Raw genomic sequence first — 18,221 nt, 5'->3', positions numbered from 1 at the left:
ACAGGGATCTTCAATCTATTCAAATGGATTTTAAAATATTGACAATATTTTAAAATATTTGACAAATTCTAAAGTTTATTCAGAAGAAGAAATGAGTGACTATAGCTGAGAAAATTTATTTGGGGGCAGGGGAGGAATGTGTGTGTAGGGGGAGTACTTACACTATATTAAAACTCATTTTCTGTGATAAAAATACACACATAAAATTTAATTTGGGATGCAGGGCTGCACTATATATGACACCAAAGGCAGAAACCATAATAGCCTTTTACTTGATAAGATATGAACCCCCAAACAATGTGAACTAAAGCCAAATTTCCCAACTTAAAAAAATGGACAAATAAAGTGAGCAAAGGGACATAAGTAAATCTGCAGGAAAATACAAAAAGGCAATAAATATGTGTAAAAACGAGCCAGCTAACTAGTAATCTAGGAAACGAAATTCAAAACAATGGGAAATAATGACTTTAAATTTGAAAAAAAAAAACCCTGCATCATCAAGGATATGGAAAAATGGGCATTCTCAAGGGAAAGCTAATAAATTTTCCTGGAAGATAATTTAGAAAGCATTTAAAAAATATACATTGTCTGTGATCCATCAGTTTCCCACTCCTCGGATTGTAAATCAGCCATGAGCAATAAAAGATGAATCTCTAATGGTACAGAAAACCAAGAAAGTTTACTTGCACATTTATGCTGCCATTAAGAATCATATCACAAGAGAGTATCTAAAAAAAAGGGAGAAAACTCACAATACTGTTAGTGAAAAGGGCGGAATACCTTTTTTTGCAACACATTATCCCAATTACGTCACACATGCATAGATAAGTATAGAAAAAAACACCGGAGGAGACATACCAAATTTGAAATGTAATGACTCCAGGAACTAAAAGTAGGAGAGATTTTTATATTCTATTTCCGATAGAACTGGTGCAACAGATCTAAGTGTTTTAAAAAATGAATGCACGATTAACATCGACTTTGTAGAAAAGTGTAAAAGTACATCACAGCGTCCTAGCCCGGAAAACCCAGGAAGCGTTCGGCGCAAAGCCGCGGCCACCTGCTCGGCGGCGAGTCACGGGCGCGGGCTCGCACCTGCCTCCCCGCTCGCCGCCCCGCGGCCGCGCGGTTCCAAGCGACAGGGCCCGCGGCCAGGGCGGCCCCCGGGCCAGGCCCGCGCCCCCGGCCGCGGGAAGCCGGGAACACCTGCTCGCGGTGATTCCTGGAACAGGGACATTCTTCTCAAGTTCACACGGTCGGGCCTTTCCTTTCTCCGCTAGTGAACACGCCGGAAGGCGGACTCTCGCGTCGGCCGCGCCGCGCCCCGCCGGGGGCATCTCTTGGTGCTGCAGCGCGGCCGGGGGTCGAGGTGGCCGGCGGCGGCGGCCGCACCCGCGGACGAGTGGCCCCAGGGCGGCGGGCGCCCTCTCGGAGGAAGCCAGCGAGGCCGGGCCCAGCCGAGGCACGGCGGTCCGGCCACGCGGTCGCGCAGGGACGCGCGTCCTCCGTAGGGACAAAGGGTCGGGAAACTTGAGCCGGGCCCGTCCCGGAAAATCCGGGCTGCGGTCGCCATGGCGACGGAGCCGGGATCCGGGCGGCCGCCCCCGGCCCGGCCCGCGAGAGGGCGCTGGGATGGGGGCGCCGAGGGGACGGGCCCCGCCGCCCACCCCGCCCCGCCCTCCGGCCGCGGCCGCCGGCCCCAGCCCGCGACTGACCCTCGGCAGCTCCTGTAGTCACGTGGGGCGGGGGACCGGGGGGGGGGGGGGGGTGCTGGGCCCGGGCCTGGCAGTTGTGAACTCGAACCTGCCGCTGTCGCCGCGCGGGGTGGGGAGCGCGGCCGCCGGCGCCGGCGTTCCGGCCTCATGGACGCGCGACGCGCCTCCGCGCACCCCGCCGGAGAGGTTCGTCCCGGGCAGGGCGCTGGGTTCCACGGGGGCCCGAGGCGGGAGGCCCTACCTGCCGGGCGCGTGACTGTGTGTGCGCTGTGTTGGGGGGGGCAGTGCTGGACCGAATGGGGGGGCGAGCCCGCGCACCTGCGCACAGGCTCCGCGAGGTGCGCTCTGCGTGGGGACCCGAAAGGGCCCACTCGGAGTGCGCGGAGCCGTGTGTCCGCGACGTGGACGGGGGACACGCGCGTAAACAAAAGGGGCGTGTGGGGTCTCGGCGACCTTTTGCCATCCACAGGCGCAAGGGGATTGTGCCGGAGACCTGGACATACTAGCTCGCCCTACGCAGCCCCTTGGGAACCGGGCCTGGAATTCCTGTTGGGAGGAGGGTGGGGGAAGGGGAGCCGGCAGGGATTCCAGAGTTTCTGCCGGCCTTTGGCCATCAGCATGGAGAATTCATGCTGTGACCTTACCCGTGGAGGAAATGACCCCCAAACGCTGTCGTGTACTTCCTTGGTGAAGGGGGCACATTCATTGATTAATCCAGTATCCATTAAGGTCACTGGGCCGCTCAGGGTGTGGGTCTTGGATGGGGGAAGGGGTGGTGGCTGGCGAGGACACACTGACTGCCCTGGAGGATCTCAGAGCCTCATGCGTGTTTTCTCTCCCCTCCCCGCAGGTAAGGCTGGCCTCTCTGCACTCAGAGGTCTGAGCTCTGCCATGGGGGTAGGGGTGTCTTTACTGCTGCAGTTTTCTCTGACATCTGGGGGCTACCAGAGTGTGGGCCGAAGCCGGCACTGCAGCCGCAGAAGTATCCCCAGGAACATCCCCAGGAGGGGCTGGAAAAAGCCTCATCTCCAGCTCCACGGTCTCCAGGGTAGAGTCTGGCCTTCTTTGTTGGGTTCCTAAATGGTTCCACAGCCCCAGTACTCAGATCTCCTCATCCTGGAGGAAGGAAGTCACCTGTAGGGGGGAAGGACCCCCTTCCCATACCAGCGTCTTCCCTGTGCTCAGTCTGGCCATGGGGAATGAGTCATGTCTGAGCTCCTGGAGAGGAGTCCGGCGCTAGGGAATTGAGGATGTGTCTGGAGCTTGTAAGCTGGCAGTGAAGGTCCATTAGGAGGCTCCGCACCACCCACCCCTCAGTGGCTGCAGGAAGCTCTCCTTGAGGAATCTGGGCTCCTGGGCACCGTGGAAGAGTGGAATGTGGGGCAGCCTCTGGTGGGGTTGGGGCATGACCTGGCAGCGGACGGGGATTACAGCCTTGCCCTGGTAATGATCCCTACCACCTGAGGGGAGGCAGGGATCTGGGCCCCCGAGGATAGCCAGCTGTGGGTGTTCCTTGGATTCGGGAGAGCTCTCCTTGCGATGTCCTAATCATGTGTGTGGGTAGAGGAGGGCAGGCAGGCAGAGTGTGGGCACAGTCTGGACAGGCCGTGACCTGACCCTTAGCATCCAGCACTCCCCTCCTGTTCCCCAGGAGCGCTGCTGTCTCCTGCTCTCCCGCTTCCACCCTGAGCGACTGAGGTCACAGAGGCCCAGAAGGCTCCCCTGTGGTTTGATCAGAGCCCAGTAGAGGATAAATATGATAAAGGCCGTGGGAGTTTCTTTCTGTGGGAACTTTACAAACCCAGGTGCAGAGGCAGGAGCACTGGACTGGGAGTTTAGAAGGCCTGTTCCATGGTCTGGGTTCCGCTTTTGGTTTACTGTGTCCACTCGGGCAGGCCCCCTCTCTCCTTTTTATGCCTCAGAGTTGCTTCATCTGTCAGACTGGGAGCATCGTGTCTTGTCCTGCCTCACTGTTGCTGGGAAGCTCAAATGTAGCGGCAGGAAATAGAAACGAGCGGGGAGCAGCAGGGAAGCACCTGGGAGAGGCGACCACGTTTTCTGATGAGTCCCAAGGCAGGAATATTTGTCCAGCCGACGCTGGAGTGTTTACTCCATGCCAGACACTGGGTGACTGGCGTGAGGGGGATTCCAAGAAGTGTCAGAGTTCCTCCCTTCTGGTAGTTTCCAGGGTTAGCAAATACTTAGTAAATACTTAAATGCACTTGAAATGGTATCTAGAAGCGCAGGATTGAAATGATGTAGAACAGACAAGGAAACAGAATAGTCCAGATTCAAGGGCTGTAGGAGTTCAGAGGGATGAGCTCCTTTCGGGCCTAGGGTTGGCCAGGGAGGAACCGGGGCAGGGTAAGTTGATCCCCAGAGTGACACTGCTTTTCCACCCTCAGCAGAGGAAGAACCCATGCTGGAACAGCGCTGCAAGGGCCCCCTGGCCATGGGTCCCGCCCAGCCCAGGGTCCCTGGGCCCTCCCAGAAGTTGCCCCAGACCCTGGAGAAGGAGCCCCATGGGCTGAGGTTACAAGGCACTTCCGTGGCCCAGTCGGGCGGCCAAGCCCCCAGTAGGGCCCATCGCTGTGCCCACTGCCGAAGGCACTTCCCGGGCTGGGTGGCCCTGTGGCTTCACAGCCGGCACTGCCAGGCCCGGCTGCCGCTGCCCTGTCCTGAATGCGGCCGTCGCTTCCGACACGCGCCCTTCTTGGCCCTGCACTGCCAGGTCCACGCGGCTGCCACCCCAGATCTGGGCTTCGCCTGCCACCTCTGCAGGCAGAGCTTCCGAGGCTGGGTGGCCCTTGTTCTGCATCTGCGAGCACACTCGGCGGCAAAGCGGCCCATCGCGTGTCCTGAATGTGCGAGACGCTTCTGGCGGCCGAAGCAGCTTCGAGCGCACGCGCGGAGGTGCCACCCCCCAGCCCCGGAGGCCCGGCCCTTCATATGCGGCAACTGTGGCCGGAGCTTTGCCCAGTGGGACCAGCTAGTCGCTCACAAGCGGGTTCACGTAGCCGAGGCCCTGGAGGAGGCAGCGGCCAAGGCTCTGGGGCCCCGGCCTAGGGGCCGCCCGGCCGTGACCGCCCCACGGCCTGGCGGAGACGCGGTCGACCGCCCCTTCCAGTGTGCCTGCTGCGGCAAGCGCTTTCGGCACAAGCCCAACTTGATCGCCCACCGCCGCGTGCACACGGGCGAGCGGCCCCACCAGTGCCCGGAATGCGGGAAGCGCTTCACCAATAAGCCCTACCTGACCTCACACCGGCGCATCCACACCGGCGAGAAGCCCTACCCGTGCACGGAGTGCGGCCGTCGCTTCCGCCACAAACCCAACCTGCTGTCCCACAGCAAGATCCACAAGCGGTCCGAAGGGTCGGCCCCGGGCGTCCCCGGCACGGGGAGCCCCCAGCTTCCGGCCGGCCCCCTGGAGGCCTCGCCTGAGCCCCCCGCCGCCGAGGCCGCGCCGAAACCCGCTCGGGAGCGGGCGCCCGAGCCTCCGCCCGAGGGCCCCGGAGCGCCCGCGGCCGCCGCGGCCGCCGCGCCCCCGTCCCTGTTCAGCTGCGAGGACTGCGGCCGGAGCTTCCGGCTGGAGCGCTTCCTGCGGGCGCACCAGCGGCAGCACAGCGGCGAGCGGCCCTTCGCCTGCGCCGAGTGCGGCAAGAACTTCGGCAAGAAGACCCACCTGGTGGCGCACTCCCGGGTGCACTCGGGCGAGCGGCCCTTCGCGTGCGAGGAGTGCGGGCGCCGCTTCTCCCAGGGCAGCCACCTGGCGGCCCACCGGCGCGACCACGCCCCCGAGCGGCCCTTCGTCTGCCCGGACTGCGGCAAGGCCTTCCGCCACAAGCCCTACCTGGCGGCCCACCGGCGCATCCACACCGGCGAGAAGCCCTACGTCTGCCCGGACTGCGGCAAGGCCTTCAGCCAGAAGTCCAACCTGGTGTCCCATCGGCGCATCCACACGGGCGAGCGCCCCTACGCCTGCCCCGACTGCGACCGCAGCTTCAGCCAGAAGTCCAACCTCATCACCCACCGGAAGAGCCACATCCGGGACGGCGCCTTCTGCTGCGCCATCTGTGGCCAGACCTTCGACGACGAGGAGAAGCTCCTGGCCCATCAGAAGAAGCATGACGTCTGAGCGGGCAGGGCTGCGGAGGCCGAGGGGGTGGGGGAGTACCCTGGGCGTCACTGATGGGAGAGTGGTGCCGTGGGCCTGGGCTGCGGGTTGGGGGGGGCCTGTGTTGCCCTTGGTGGAGGCAAGGGATGGGAGAGCAGCCAGTGAGCTGGGCCCTTCTGGAGAGGGAGGTTCAGCCGTCCCCCCTCCCCCAACCCCCGCCCCGGGCACCAGGAGCGGCTCGCGGAGCACGGGACTCCGGCCTCCAGCCGGTGTTTGCTGAGGTTCCGTCCTGACTGTCCCATGCCCTGGAAAAGTAGCAATAGCAGCTCCACCTACCCCTTTGAGCCCTCCTGCTGGAGGGGCCACCAGGGGCCAGGAAGACCCTTCCCCTCTGGTGTAAACGCCTTAATGTCCTTGTCTTTTATTATGAGTTCCTTCAGCTCTTTTTTTTTTTTTTTTGGAAGTAGGTGTGGCGTAGTCCCCTAGTAAATGAGCTCTTGGGAGGAAAAGTGGACCAGCTGGATACACCCGGGAGAACCTGCTGGCCTTGTTAGACGCACCTGGGGCTTTTCCAGCTCAGAGAGGTGAGGCCCCGCTGCTCTAACCTGTCCCACCCCATCCCCTTCCTCCTGCCCCTGCATAGGCACTGGGGCTCGGAGAGACCCATCTACTGTTAGTGCTCAGCTCTGCTCCCCCTCCCTGAGATCAACGCAGCACCCTCCCATCACTTAGAACATCTCCTGGCTGTCAGCAGCCCCCTGTCCAGGCTTCTGTCTGAACACCCCCAACCCTCCACTCGTTGCAGAGCTCAACATGGTGGGAAGGACTGCCCCATTGATCATGGAGGGTCGGCGGACAGGCAGAAAGGGGCGAGCTTCCCTTTCCCCATTTCTAGGTCATGGATGCCCAGCCTCTGCTTGAACACTTAGGTGACAGGGAGTCCCCACCTCCTGAGGCCCTGGTTCTATTGTAGGATAATTCTAATTGTTAGAAATTCTTCCTTATAATGAATGGAATCCACTTTCCTGTAATTTCTACCTATTGGGCCTTGTTCTGTTCTCTGGAATGAAACAGAACAACCACTCACCCTCCTTTTCAAACTAGAGAATAAAGATTTGGTTTTAGAGCTGGTGGCTGAGTGTTCCTTGCTCCTGGGAAGCTGTGTAGTTTGAAAGAGAAGCAGGGAGCTCTGCTCTGGGATGGGGGGAGGGGCGACAGGGGAGGAGTGCCCCCACCTGAGCTCCTTTGCACCTTACTTCCTGTTCTTTCCCAGGGGAGGCTGGGTGCACCCTGTGGGTGGGGCTAGTTCTGCAGGGACTTAGATTTCTGTGGGGTCAAGTCAGACTGGGCAGGGGCCAGTTATCCGGAGGAAAAGATCTGATCCTAATGTCCTAGAGTGCCTTCCTGGCTGGCCTGCTGATGCTTCCCTGCACCGTTTCATACACATCAGAGTGCCTGTTCTTGACAGGTATCCGTAGGCCCTTTTCCTGCCAGTTTTAGTGATTTCTGCATAGATCCAGCCTGTGCACACCATGCATAATAGCCACCACGGTTTATGGGAGCCGCACCATGCAAAGTTTACTTAAGTGATCTCACATAATCTCTGATTGGGAGGTACTCCTCTTTTACAGATAAAAACATTTGCTCAAGGTCGTGTAACTGGTAATCACCAGAGGCCATTTAAACCCGCGTCTCTTGACTCCTGGACCCTAGGCTCCTGACCACCACTACGTGTTTGCTGGGTGAACAGAGTATGCTGCTGCTTTGGTGAAGATAATTTTTTTTTTAAAGATTTTATTTAGTTGACAGAGATCACAATCAGGCAGGAGGCAGGCGGAGAGAGAGGAAGGGAAGCAGACTTCCCACTAAGCAGAGAGCCCGATGCAGGCCTCTATCCCAGGACTCTGGGATCATGACCTGAGCCGAAGGCAGAGGCTTCAATCCACTGAGCCACCCAGGCACCTCTGGTGGAAATAATTATTAAATGCCTACCATGCCTGATGTTGTGATGGCAACTAGGGGTTTACCAAGATGAAACCTTGTCCTTACCTCCAGGAGGCCCAAGTCTGGACATATATGTGTACACAAATAATGAGCGGAGGGAGGGAGATGGGGGTGAGTGGCTCGAGCAGGATGGAAGCAGATAGCTTCCAAGTTTCATATTGGTTCAAGCTACTTCATGCCTTCATGGAGCCACTTAAGAACCTCTATAGTGGGGCGCCTGGGTGGTTCAGTGGGTTAAAGCCTCTTCCTTTGGAGCTCTCTGCTCTGCAGGGAGCCTACTTCCTCCTCTCTCTGCCTACTTGTGATCTCTATCTGTCAAATAAAGAAATCTTAAAAAAAAAAACCCTCTATAGTTAATGGCAAATTATCTTTCAGAGACTAGAAGCATTGACTCAAGAAAACCACACATCAGTATGTCTCTTTAAGAGACCCCAGGTATTCAAGGGAAGGAAAGCAATGTTTTTGGGGGGGGCAGGCAGGTAGGTCAAGGTCTGGGGCTGATGAGCAGGGAGCAGGAGCCAGGTCCTCAGGCATCTAAGGTTTGTACTTGGGGGTTGGGGAAAAGGATAAGGACGAAGGAATCTGACCAGGGTTTCTGACTGTGAAAGATGACCTTTGGAGGAAATGCTTGGAGGTGGGGAAAGCTGGCATTGGGTGTCCATTCATTCTGTGCTGCACCTGCTTTTGGGCAGAGATGGTGAGGAGAGGTCCAAAGTTCAGGGGAAGTCACTGAAGTGGCCTTGAGGGGGCTGGTCAAGCTGGGACAGAGTGAACTTGTCCATGGGTCCTTTCTGGGTCCCTCAGAGGACCTGGTGGATCCCAAGTCCTTGCTCAGCATGGCACATGCTGACAGCAGTCTTGAGGGAGGAACTGCTTAGGCTGGAGGGGTCAGAGTTCTGCTGACAGGAGCCACACTTCTGAAGTGTCCAGTTCCCCCCCCCCCGCCGCCCACTTTTTAAATACAATTACAAGAAGTCAATTATCTTGTCAAAATTTAATAATGCAGACATATATTTCTTAAATGCCGAAGTCTTCCATTCTCCCCTCTCCCCAGCCCGTTCTGTCTTTTCTTTTTTCTTAATGTAAATCGGATCCCAGATGTGCTTCATTCTTTCCGTCCTTGAAACACCCTTGGTCATAAAATGCCAATCTGGAGGAAATCTTTCACTCTGTATAGGAAACATGCCTAAGACAAGTGGGTTTTCTCACTCATGTCCAGTGACAGATCTGGGACCAGAACACCAGAATTCCACACGCCTTTGGTAAACCTCCAGTAGGTATTCTAGAAAATAAAGAGATGGACCCGATTCTTGAAAAAGTTGATGGCCTAGTGGTATCTGGCCTCTGTGTAGGCTTTTATACTTTACATATACTTCTATAGACAACAGAACCAGTTTGGATCCTGCAAAAGTCAGGAAAGGTAAGTATGTAACTAGGAAATTACTCTTTTACAGGTAAGTCAAAGTCCAGAGACAGAAAAACTGCACAAAAGTTAGTGGCAAACCGGACAGAATCTCAGTCCGACAGTGTCTATTGTCCTGAACCAAACAATAGCTGGGCCACGGCAATGCCCAGGAGGCAGCTACTGATTCACTAGAACGAGGCCCACCAGCTGCACAGTCGATGTCTCAGGGAGAGAGAGGCCAGCTCTGTCTTTATCAACCCCCAGTCCCAAAGGCAGTTTCTCAGCAGCTCCAGAGAGAATACTGCCAGTGGGAGCTGACCCAGCGGGCTGGAGGGAGCAGTGTGAGGACCCTTGTTGGCATAAAGAACATTTGGTTCCAATTAGTGCGGGTAGAAGAGAAAATTCTCTTTTCCGGAGGTCTCCAGGAGCAGTCAAGACCCTCCCTGGAGTGTGCCTTGCTGGGACACTCCACCCAGGAACGTGACCTCTTCAGACCGCTGTTTCCTGATAAGAAAGCGAGGGGGGTGGGTGTAACGAGGTCTTGGCGTGTCTCTCTCTTAGAGACCCCAGGATCATTGATCGGGCGCCCACGACGTGCCCGGCGCCGCGCGCGGTGCGGACGGCGATTTCTCTCGGGTCCCGCGAGATCCGTACAACAGCTTCTCACCCTAACACCTGGTGTACCAAGTGCCACCATGTCTCATGCACACTCGAGTGTGAGCGCCAGAGCGGGCTTCGTGCGTCCTGTCCTCCCGGATCCCGGCACCAAGAGCGGTGCGGGCGCGTCCTGAGTCGGACGGAGAGTTGCGGAACGACGGGATCCATCTGAGCGCGCGTCCGCGGGGCCAGAGCCGGAGGGAGCGCGCGGCCGAGGGGAAGTACGGGGTGCCGCGGCGCTGTCCGGTCACCAGCACGCCACCTCGCCCTCGGCCCCTCCGCCCCTCGGAGCCCTGGACTCCACTCGCGCGCCAGCAGCCAAAGCGTTAACGCCGCGCGGGCCCCCGCCCCCGCGAGGCTCCGCGGGCGGCGGGGTCAGCCCGCCCACCAGGGCTATTGGCTCAGGAGAACAAAGGGGCCGCCCCGCGGGCTTCTCCGATAGGGCCGAGCTGGTCATCTGAGCGGCGCGGCCAATCAGACCGCGGGACGGCCCCGGGGATGGCTAAGCCCGCTAGCCAATCAGGGGCAGGCGCCCGCCCCGCCTGTCCCGGGACTGGCGGGGCCGGAGAGCCCAGTGCCCAAGTCGCCCCGGGGTGGCAGTTCCCGTTAACCTTAACCACAAAGTCAAGGTATTTATTCCCGTCCCCTCCCTCCGAGTCCCTCCGAATCCGGGCGGGAGGGGCGTGCGGAGGGACGGACCGTGCTGTGGGGCCAGCGCCCGGCCCGCTCCTCCCGCGCTGCCTCCACCCACCCTCGGGCTGGCGGCGGCCTCGGGGGGTCTCGGGGTCCCCTGAGCTCCTGGCGCTGCGGCCCCGAACTTTCCCGACCCCCCACACAGCCCCTGGGGACAGGGGCCCGGGCCGTGCGTGGGAGGGGGCTGCAGGCCGGGCAGAGAGCAGGAGGGGGCCTGTGAGAGCGGGAGGGACGGGGTGGTGAGCGGAGGGCTTGACCCCTGGTCCCTTCGGGCGCGTTCTGCCCAAGCGCTGTCCCTGTGTTCGGGGCTGTGTCGGCTGTGTCGGAGAGACCGAGCTTTTGGAGGGCAGGAACCCCAGGGCTCGCCGCACGGTGACACAGAGTAGCTGCTTAATAAATGATTCAGTGAGGGGCCATGAAGATTGCGAGGGCGAACAATGAGGGGGAAGCACCACCGAAATTGGAAGTGCGTGTGCGTGTGTTGGGGGAACTCCATCCCAGGAGAATGGGCACAGGAGTCAAGACCTCAGTGGGGGTGGGAGTTGGGGGCTCCTCCTAAAGGGGGAGGCTAACAGAGATGCTGCCTCCTCCCGTCCTTTGGGCAGGGCGGAGCCTGGAGTGTGTCGGGGTCAGTCAGACCTGGGGCTGGGTGTGGTCAGAGCCCAGGACCTTGAGACCGGCTCACGTCCAGGCTACACGGCTGGCGGTTCTTTTTGGGGTCCCTGGGTTCAGCTGTAAAATGAAGAGATTAGAGGATATTAGTCTCCCTTCAACTCTAAGGTTCCATGATTCTGTGCTTCTAATCCGTTTTGGACTTAAATTTCTGTATTGTGTTTCTTTACTAAAATTTTTGTTAATGGTTTACAACACATGGGACCTTGGGCTGGGTGTTGGGGAGAGAGAAATACTCCATGTTAAGCTGTTTACCGTCTTGCTGCGGAGACACATAAATTATTTTTATCCCATGTACAGTGGTATCAGGCTGGGTGGGTACACAGGTCAAACAGAGAAGGGCTCCTAACTGAGCCTGGCATATCCAAAAAAGGCTTCCTGCTCAGAGCGGTCCCTGATCTAGGCTGGCCAGAGGAGAGCTGGGCAAGAGTATTCCAAGACTGGTCACAGGCCAGCCAAGATGCTGCAAGGTCAGAGAGTCACATGTTGGGACAAGGGGGAGCTGGGAGGCAGGAGAAGCGAGCAGAGGCGGGTTCTAAATGGTCTTGCCAAGAAATTTCTAGCTGAACCTGAAAGTGCTGGGGACCCACTGGGAAGTATTTTGAGCAAAGTAGTAACATGGCCTCATTGTAATTTGGGGGAAATTGCTTTGAGTTCTGGGTGATGAATGGATTATGGAGGGGCAAGATAAGCTATAAAAACTGGTACAGTCTATGGGCAAGAAGAAGTGAGGCCTGAACTGGATGGGGGTGGGGGCAGTGGGAGATCTTGGAGGAATTAAAAACAGCTCTGGTACAGCCTTCCCCAGGTGTGCACTGGGACAGTTGTATTCTGGACAGTGAGAGGGGGTGGTGGATTTGAGAGGCCTGATGAAGACCACTGTGCCCCCGGGAGAGGCAGGGGGTACCCAGGACAAAGTTCTGAACTTGGTGCTGGTGGGCCAACCCCATGCACCTGCCCCCTGCCCCGCATGAGGGTTAAGCTGAGGAATCCAAGATTTCCTAGTGCAGCGATGGCTGGGAGGGAGGAGTGTGGTCCGAGTGTGCAGAAGGAGACCTCAGTCCGACTCTTTATGAGGCAAGGGGGATCACCTCTGGGCTTCGCTTTCCTCATCTGGCAAGCGGGGGGTTTGGGGGGCAGGACACTCCTTACCCGTTCTAAGCTCTAAGGCGTTGGAAAGTGTTTATGAATGAGAAGGTGACATCTGTTCAATGTGTTGTCCGCAGTTAGTTTCATGTCTTGCCTTCAGATCGGGTCATAGGGGTCCCCAGGCCCTGGTGGGCTCTTGAGTCTTGGACCTTGGGGCTGAGGAGTGTGCGTGCTGCTCTTTCCTCTAAAGGGAGACGGGGGAGCAGAGGCTGGGGATGTGGAGGCCACTGGTGAGGGACAGGTACAGGGCTAGGGAGGGGAGGCGGGGCAGTCGTAGCAAAGGGTGAATGTTGGACGCGCGGAGGCAGAAGTGCTGGAAAGAGGTGCCTCGGAGATGGGCCTGGGGTTACGTCGTGGACCTCTGGGAGGGGGGCAGGCATGACAGGATACAGCAGCTGCCCCCACTGTCAGTGGACCTGGTTCCCAGCTGATGCCGGTGAAAGCAGCCTGAGGTCATTGAACTGGGCTGTTCTTACCAGGGCAACCCTGAGGTACAGTTCTTATAATGTGGGCGGCAGGGCGGGGGTGACCTAGAAGTAATTCGTCTTGCACTTTGTGAATGTTTCCCACTGTTTTCCCAGCTTGCTTGAGAGCACAAGTCTATCCGAAGGAATATGTGTTAGTATTTTCCAAATAATAATTTTAAGAATTTCTGTGGAATGATGGCCCGTCCTTTCCACTCGCTCCTCTGACCCCTGTCCTAGGACTGAGGGCCACGGTGTTTGGGAGACCGAGGTCTAAAGGTGCTGGAGCAGAAGAGGCAGAAGGGGCAGGGCTTGGAAGAAGGGCCGTAGCGGGAGGTGCGCGGGACCCTGGTCCAGTGCTGGGTGCCATCTGGGGGAAGCCGGAGAAGACGGAGGCGTTCTGGGGGAGCTGGGCAGGTGAGGGGAGAGGAAGATGGGGTGGAGGCCCTGGAGGGGGTGGGGAGTCCTTTGGGAGGCCCAGAAGGACCTTGGGCATGCTCATGCTTGGGTGAGGGGAGAAGGCGGGCCTCTCTAGGTGGTGGCGGCAACACTTCCCTGGTCTGAGCTAGGGCCTCTGGGCCTGCTTGTTTGTCTGTGGGCCCAGGGGCCATGTGAGATGGGAAGCAGGTCTCCTGGGGCCCCGGTGGCAGCTGCATTGTGTTTCTGATAACATTTTAAAGCCACTGGTATGTGTGTCCTCAACAAGAGGAAGGTTGGAGGTCTGGTATGTCCAGGGGCATGACAGAGGACAGACTGCCTCCTTCCCCTCCGTGAAGCTGAGACTTTGAGCCTTAGGCCAGCAGAAGCGTCCGGAGCTTCAGGTCCAGCCCCCCTGCCTGGCGCTCAGGGCCCGCAGCCTCCAGCCCTACTTCCCTTACCACTGTCCACTCAGCCCCCTCCACTCCTGCCCTGTTAGGCACATGCATGTAGCCCAGACTCCCGCCTCCCAGGGCTGTTGAGGGTCCAGTGACCTATACAGGGAGGGGTGTGTGGTCTTGAGATGGTCCCAACAGGAAAGTCCACACACACCCTCTTCCTCCTGCCAGGCCCGCTCACATCGGGGAGCAGAGTTTGGGGTGACTGTGTAGGTGCTGGGGGCCTCTGAAGATTCCGAAACAGCTGGGGTACTTAACAGGTGGTGACTGTCCCTCGATCATACTGCCTCACTTCCGGCTCCCTGAGTTCCCTTTCTTGGAGCAGGGGCCAGCTGGGAGCGTAGCGGAGTCCCGCGCAGATGCACGTTCCCGTGTTCACGGGCGCACCGCTTGTGTCGTGCTCCTGTGGCTCGTGCCTGCACGCGCTGGTGTCTGTGGGTCTGCACGCGGGTCTGTGGGTTTCTGAAGGTCTCAGCTTCTCTGTACTTTACATCCAGTTTTGCAGCTCTTCCCTTATGTAGGAGCCTCTCTTGTGTTTTTGCCGCTCTGAACCTTGCTTTCCTTAGCTGTGTTAGATGTTAGCTAAGATTGTTTCCGGATGTGTCTGTGCATTTAGCGTTCACCCCCGTTTCTCCTCAGATGCCCATCCCCGCGTACTGTACCTGAAACACCACTGACAGTGACTGCAGTTGGATTCCCAGTGGAAAACGCCATCCCCCTGTCCCTAGATGGTTGTCATCAGTGACCAAGGACGGGGGCCAGAGGAGCCCTCCCTTCCCTCCTCCACTCACTCACTCACTCATTCATTCATTCATTCATTCATTCAACAGATACACCTTGGAGATAGCGCGTTCGTTTCCAGACCCCTGCAGGAAAGCAGATACTGCGCTAAAGCGAATCAAGTGGATTTTGGGTTTCTCGATGCATGCGAGTTTTATTTACACGATACAGTATCTGCTGCATGTGCGACAGCCGTATGTATACACCGACAACGTACATGCCTTCGTTAAAAAATACTTCATTACCCGAACATGCTGTCCATCATCTGGCCTTTCCGCAGGTCATAATCGCTGATCACAGATCCCCCTAGCAAATATGGTAATAACAAAAAAGTTTGGAATAGTGTGAGAATTACCAAAATGTGACACAGTGACAGGAAGTGAGCAAAGGCTGTCGGGAAAAATCGTGCTCCACGCAGACTGGCCACAAACCTTCAGTCTGTAAAAAAAAAAATGCAGCATTTGTGAAGTGAAGAAAGCCGGGTGTGGTTGTGAACGGAGCAAGGCCCCTGTCTGCCTGGAGCCCATGGTCAAGCTCAGTGCCGTCCCACGGGGCTTCAGGAACCTAGGAATGTCCTCGGCTGTCCTTGCGGGAGCTCGGCCTCCATGAGGCCGTTGAGCGCGCTTGAAATGCTGCCAGGAGTGATGGAGAATCTGAATTTAAAAGTTAACTTATGTAAATTTGAATAATCAAGTGTGGATAGAAAACAAGGGAAGGGTTGTTTAAGGTTTGGTAAGTCCCGTACTTTCTTCTAGGAGGCGACATGGTCCCCAAGAAGGAACTCTGGTGGGGCCAGGTTGACCCCAGTTTGGTTCTGGCTCTCTTTCTTACCAGCTGTGTGACCTGGGGCAAATGGTTTAACTCTGGGCGCCGTGGTTCCTCAGCCAGAGTTGGTTGTGAAGGAGGAAATGGGCGATGCCTGCTAAGTGTTTGGTGCACAGTGGCTAGGGACCCTCTCCCTGTCCGAACGGGGGTCTTGGCTGAGCACCCTTCTTTCCATGGCCAAGTCAATATCAAGATCTCAGGGCTGTCCCCCATGCCCCTCAGTAAGTGAGGTTAGGAGCAGCAGAACCTGGGCCCGTAGGGAGCACTCTGAGAGTACCCCCCACTGGGGTCAAGCCTGAGTGGGGCCACCCAGTTACAAATGCTGTCCTGAGCCACAGTCTTGAGTCTGGGTCCCTGGGCATCTGACCTGTGTGAGCCAGCGCGGTGGGATCAGGGCAAGGAGATGGGAAGCAGGGCCTGCCTGCAGGGAACCAGGAACTCCCAAGGAAAGAAAGCCGGGAGTGGGCCAGGCAGATTAGAGCGATTAGAGCCTGGGGGGAGGGGGGCGGGAGGCGGGGGGATGGGCCATGCGCTGTGGACAAGATGGGGTCAGACCAGCTGAGGGGCCGGAAAGATGTGGCTAATGGAAAGGTGAGCCATTCAGGACGCACGGCAGCCTCGCTGGTGTGGCACAGGCGGTCAGCTCGACGTGGAAGGAGCACTTGGGGCAGAGGACCCCCCGCCTGAGGTTTCCTGTGGGGACAAGGGGGCTGCTGGTGTAGGGGTGCAGCGGTGGCTGTTGAGGACCTGGGTGTGGGCCTGGTGGGAGCTCGTGGCTGAGGAGGGCCTGTGAGCTGGGCCTGTGGGCCGTGTTTTGGGGTGATGCTACCCCTCCCAGCCTCAGCTCCTGGTGGGGGCATGGGGCCAGTCCCCGCTCTGCCAGTGACAAAGGACACATGAGGTGACATCCGCTTCCCCTGCCCCGCCTGCGGCCTGCGCTGTGAAGGTCGTGCGCAGCTGGTGGAAAGTTCCAGGGGCCTGTGGTTGGGAGGGTGTGGGGGGACAGGAATGCGTCCCTGTGCTGCCCCTCCTGTCTGTGGCCTTTCTCCTCGGCCCAGCTGCCATCTGCTCCCCGCCCTGCCCCCAGGATTCTGCTGGGAGCAAAGCCGCTTTGTTACCTTCCCCTGTCCCCAGACCTTACCACCTGCTGCGGGCACAGTCCTCCCTTTGTGCACGCGGAGAGGTTTGCCAGCAGCTGCCCCGCCCGCCCCCCAGCCCCTCTCAGAGGGGGCTCACACCCCAACTGCAGCCTCACCGGGGAGGGCAGGCCCAGGCCCAGAGCCAGGTGCCGGGAAGGGGGAAGTGACCAGGGCCTTGTCCCAAGACCTAGCCCCTGTGTGTGTCCCACCCTCCATAGAACTTGCTGGGCCAGGAGTGGAGAGGTCGCTGGAGACGGGGATGAGAGGCCAGGCAGCCTTCCGAGACTCAGTGTGGGCACCGCGGGGGAGCCGGCTCGGCCCTGTTGCCTTCTGTGTCGGCGGGGGCGTTCTGCTGGGCAGCCTGCGTGCCAGGCCATGTCGGGGAGCCAGGGTCAGGGGGGCGGTGAGTGGCAGCCAGAAGGGGTCTGCAGGACAGCGTAGAGGGCAGAGGCAGAAGAGGAACGGTTGCCTGGCTGACCTGCAGACACGTGGCCACACGTAGACACTCCCCTCTGTTCAGCTTTCTTGGGGTTTTTACCTGTAGGACACCTGCTGGCCTGTCTTCTAGAGGCATCCCGCCTGAGCACACAGTGGGAGGTGCCCTCAAGACATGCGGGCCCGCCCCCGTTCCTGTCCTCTGTGCCTCTTCTGTCCCCGGCCCTCTCATTTCTTACTTCTTCTCCTGGGGCCCATGGGGGTCCCCTCCCCTCTGTTCCCATTCCTGTGCTGACTGGGACCACCCTGAGCCCTGGTGTGGTGGGGACAGAATACCCAGGGACACAGGGAGCTGCTCTGTAGCTCGCTGTGAATTACTCACCGGGAACTGAAGCCTTCCTGCCACCGGAGCTGACTTACAGGTCGTACTAATACCCCTGGGAGGACAGAATGGACCAAGTAGGACCCATCTGATTGGGCTCAAGAGGCCCCTTGTTGTGTTGTGTGGGTGTTTTGTGAATAAGGTCAAGGCCCTACCCTCTGTCCTCACCGTGAACTGTGGCCCCGGTCCTCTGGACCTTCTGAGTTTTCCTGAATTAAGTAGCCTCCCCCTTCGCCAGTCCTTCGACCCTCTTCAGGAGGACATCGAATCTCCAGTGGGAGAGAGGCCACCCCAAGGTGTGGGACACACAGTAACCTGGCTGAAAGAGGTGGCATCGGTGCCCTCCTGCTGGGTCTTTCCCTCCCCTCTTCTCCTGCCTGCTTTTTCTCTGCACCAGGAGCAGCTTTTAGCCTCTGTAAGAAGCCACAGTAGGGGTGCACAGCAGACCCCTGGTGGGGAAATAGAATTGAAAACAAAATCTCCTGCCAACTCTGAAAAGCTCCCCACAAAAGGAGGAGAGAAAGAGAAGTTTTTTGTTTTTTATTTTTGTTTAAATCAAATAAGTGGGAAAGCAGATAGAAATGCGCACAAGAGATTAGGAAAGCAGGAGGAGGTCCCCGGCCGCCAGCGCCCCCACCCAGTGACACAGCCCAGGAGACCAGACACAGCCTGCCACCAGACAGAGCGGAACTCATCCTCAAGCAAGAGGACTCCCCGATGGCACCATTTGTGACCTGAAGTGCATCCTCAACGCACCTGGCCACGGGGTGGCCGCCGTGTTTGCTAACTGCCTTTCTCCCAAGGAGCGGTGCGGTCTCCTATGCTTATGATGGGAGATGGAGCCCGGAAGTTGCCCCATGGAAGTCAGCAGCGCCCCCCCCCCCCCCCCCCCCCCCCCCCCCCCCCCCCCCC

The 18,221-nt window shown here is 58.2% G+C and overlaps 2 protein-coding genes across 12 annotated transcripts in view; both read left to right on the top strand.

Moving 5' to 3' along the window:
- The first annotated feature begins 1,758 nt into the window (after positions 1–1,758).
- REPIN1 (replication initiator 1) lies at positions 1,759–7,475 on the top strand. Of its 10 annotated transcripts, none has more exons than XM_059396138.1 (5): positions 1,759–1,901; positions 2,637–2,763; positions 4,121–5,844; positions 6,297–6,413; positions 7,461–7,475. In XM_059396138.1, exons 1-4 carry the CDS (start codon positions 1,863–1,865, stop codon positions 6,381–6,383), a joined length of 1,977 nt encoding a protein of 658 aa, XP_059252121.1. In that variant the 5' UTR covers positions 1,759–1,862; the 3' UTR covers positions 6,384–6,413; positions 7,461–7,475. The 10 variants fall into 10 exon arrangements, with proteins under 10 accessions (XP_059252121.1, XP_059252120.1, XP_059252122.1 ...); XM_059396137.1 differs by lacking the exon at positions 7,461–7,475 and adding an exon at positions 6,635–6,959; XM_059396139.1 differs by lacking the exon at positions 7,461–7,475 and having other exon boundaries at positions 4,124–5,844; positions 6,297–6,959.
- Positions 7,476–10,419: 2,944 nt separating this feature from the next.
- Positions 10,420–18,221, top strand: part of ZNF775 (zinc finger protein 775) — a 17,267-nt gene continuing 9,465 nt past the window's right edge. The window contains exon 1 of one of the 2 annotated variants that reach the window (XM_059396127.1): positions 10,420–10,524. The gene's annotated coding sequence lies outside the window, so the exon portion shown is untranslated. The remainder of the gene's footprint in view (positions 10,525–18,221) is intronic. The other variant, XM_059396128.1, reaches the window with a different exon arrangement.

The sequence above is a fragment of the Mustela nigripes genome, chromosome 4 (assembly GCF_022355385.1).
Source record: "Mustela nigripes isolate SB6536 chromosome 4, MUSNIG.SB6536, whole genome shotgun sequence".
Lineage (NCBI taxonomy): Eukaryota > Metazoa > Chordata > Mammalia > Carnivora > Mustelidae > Mustela > Mustela nigripes.
This window is presented reverse-complemented; position numbering and strand designations above follow the sequence as displayed.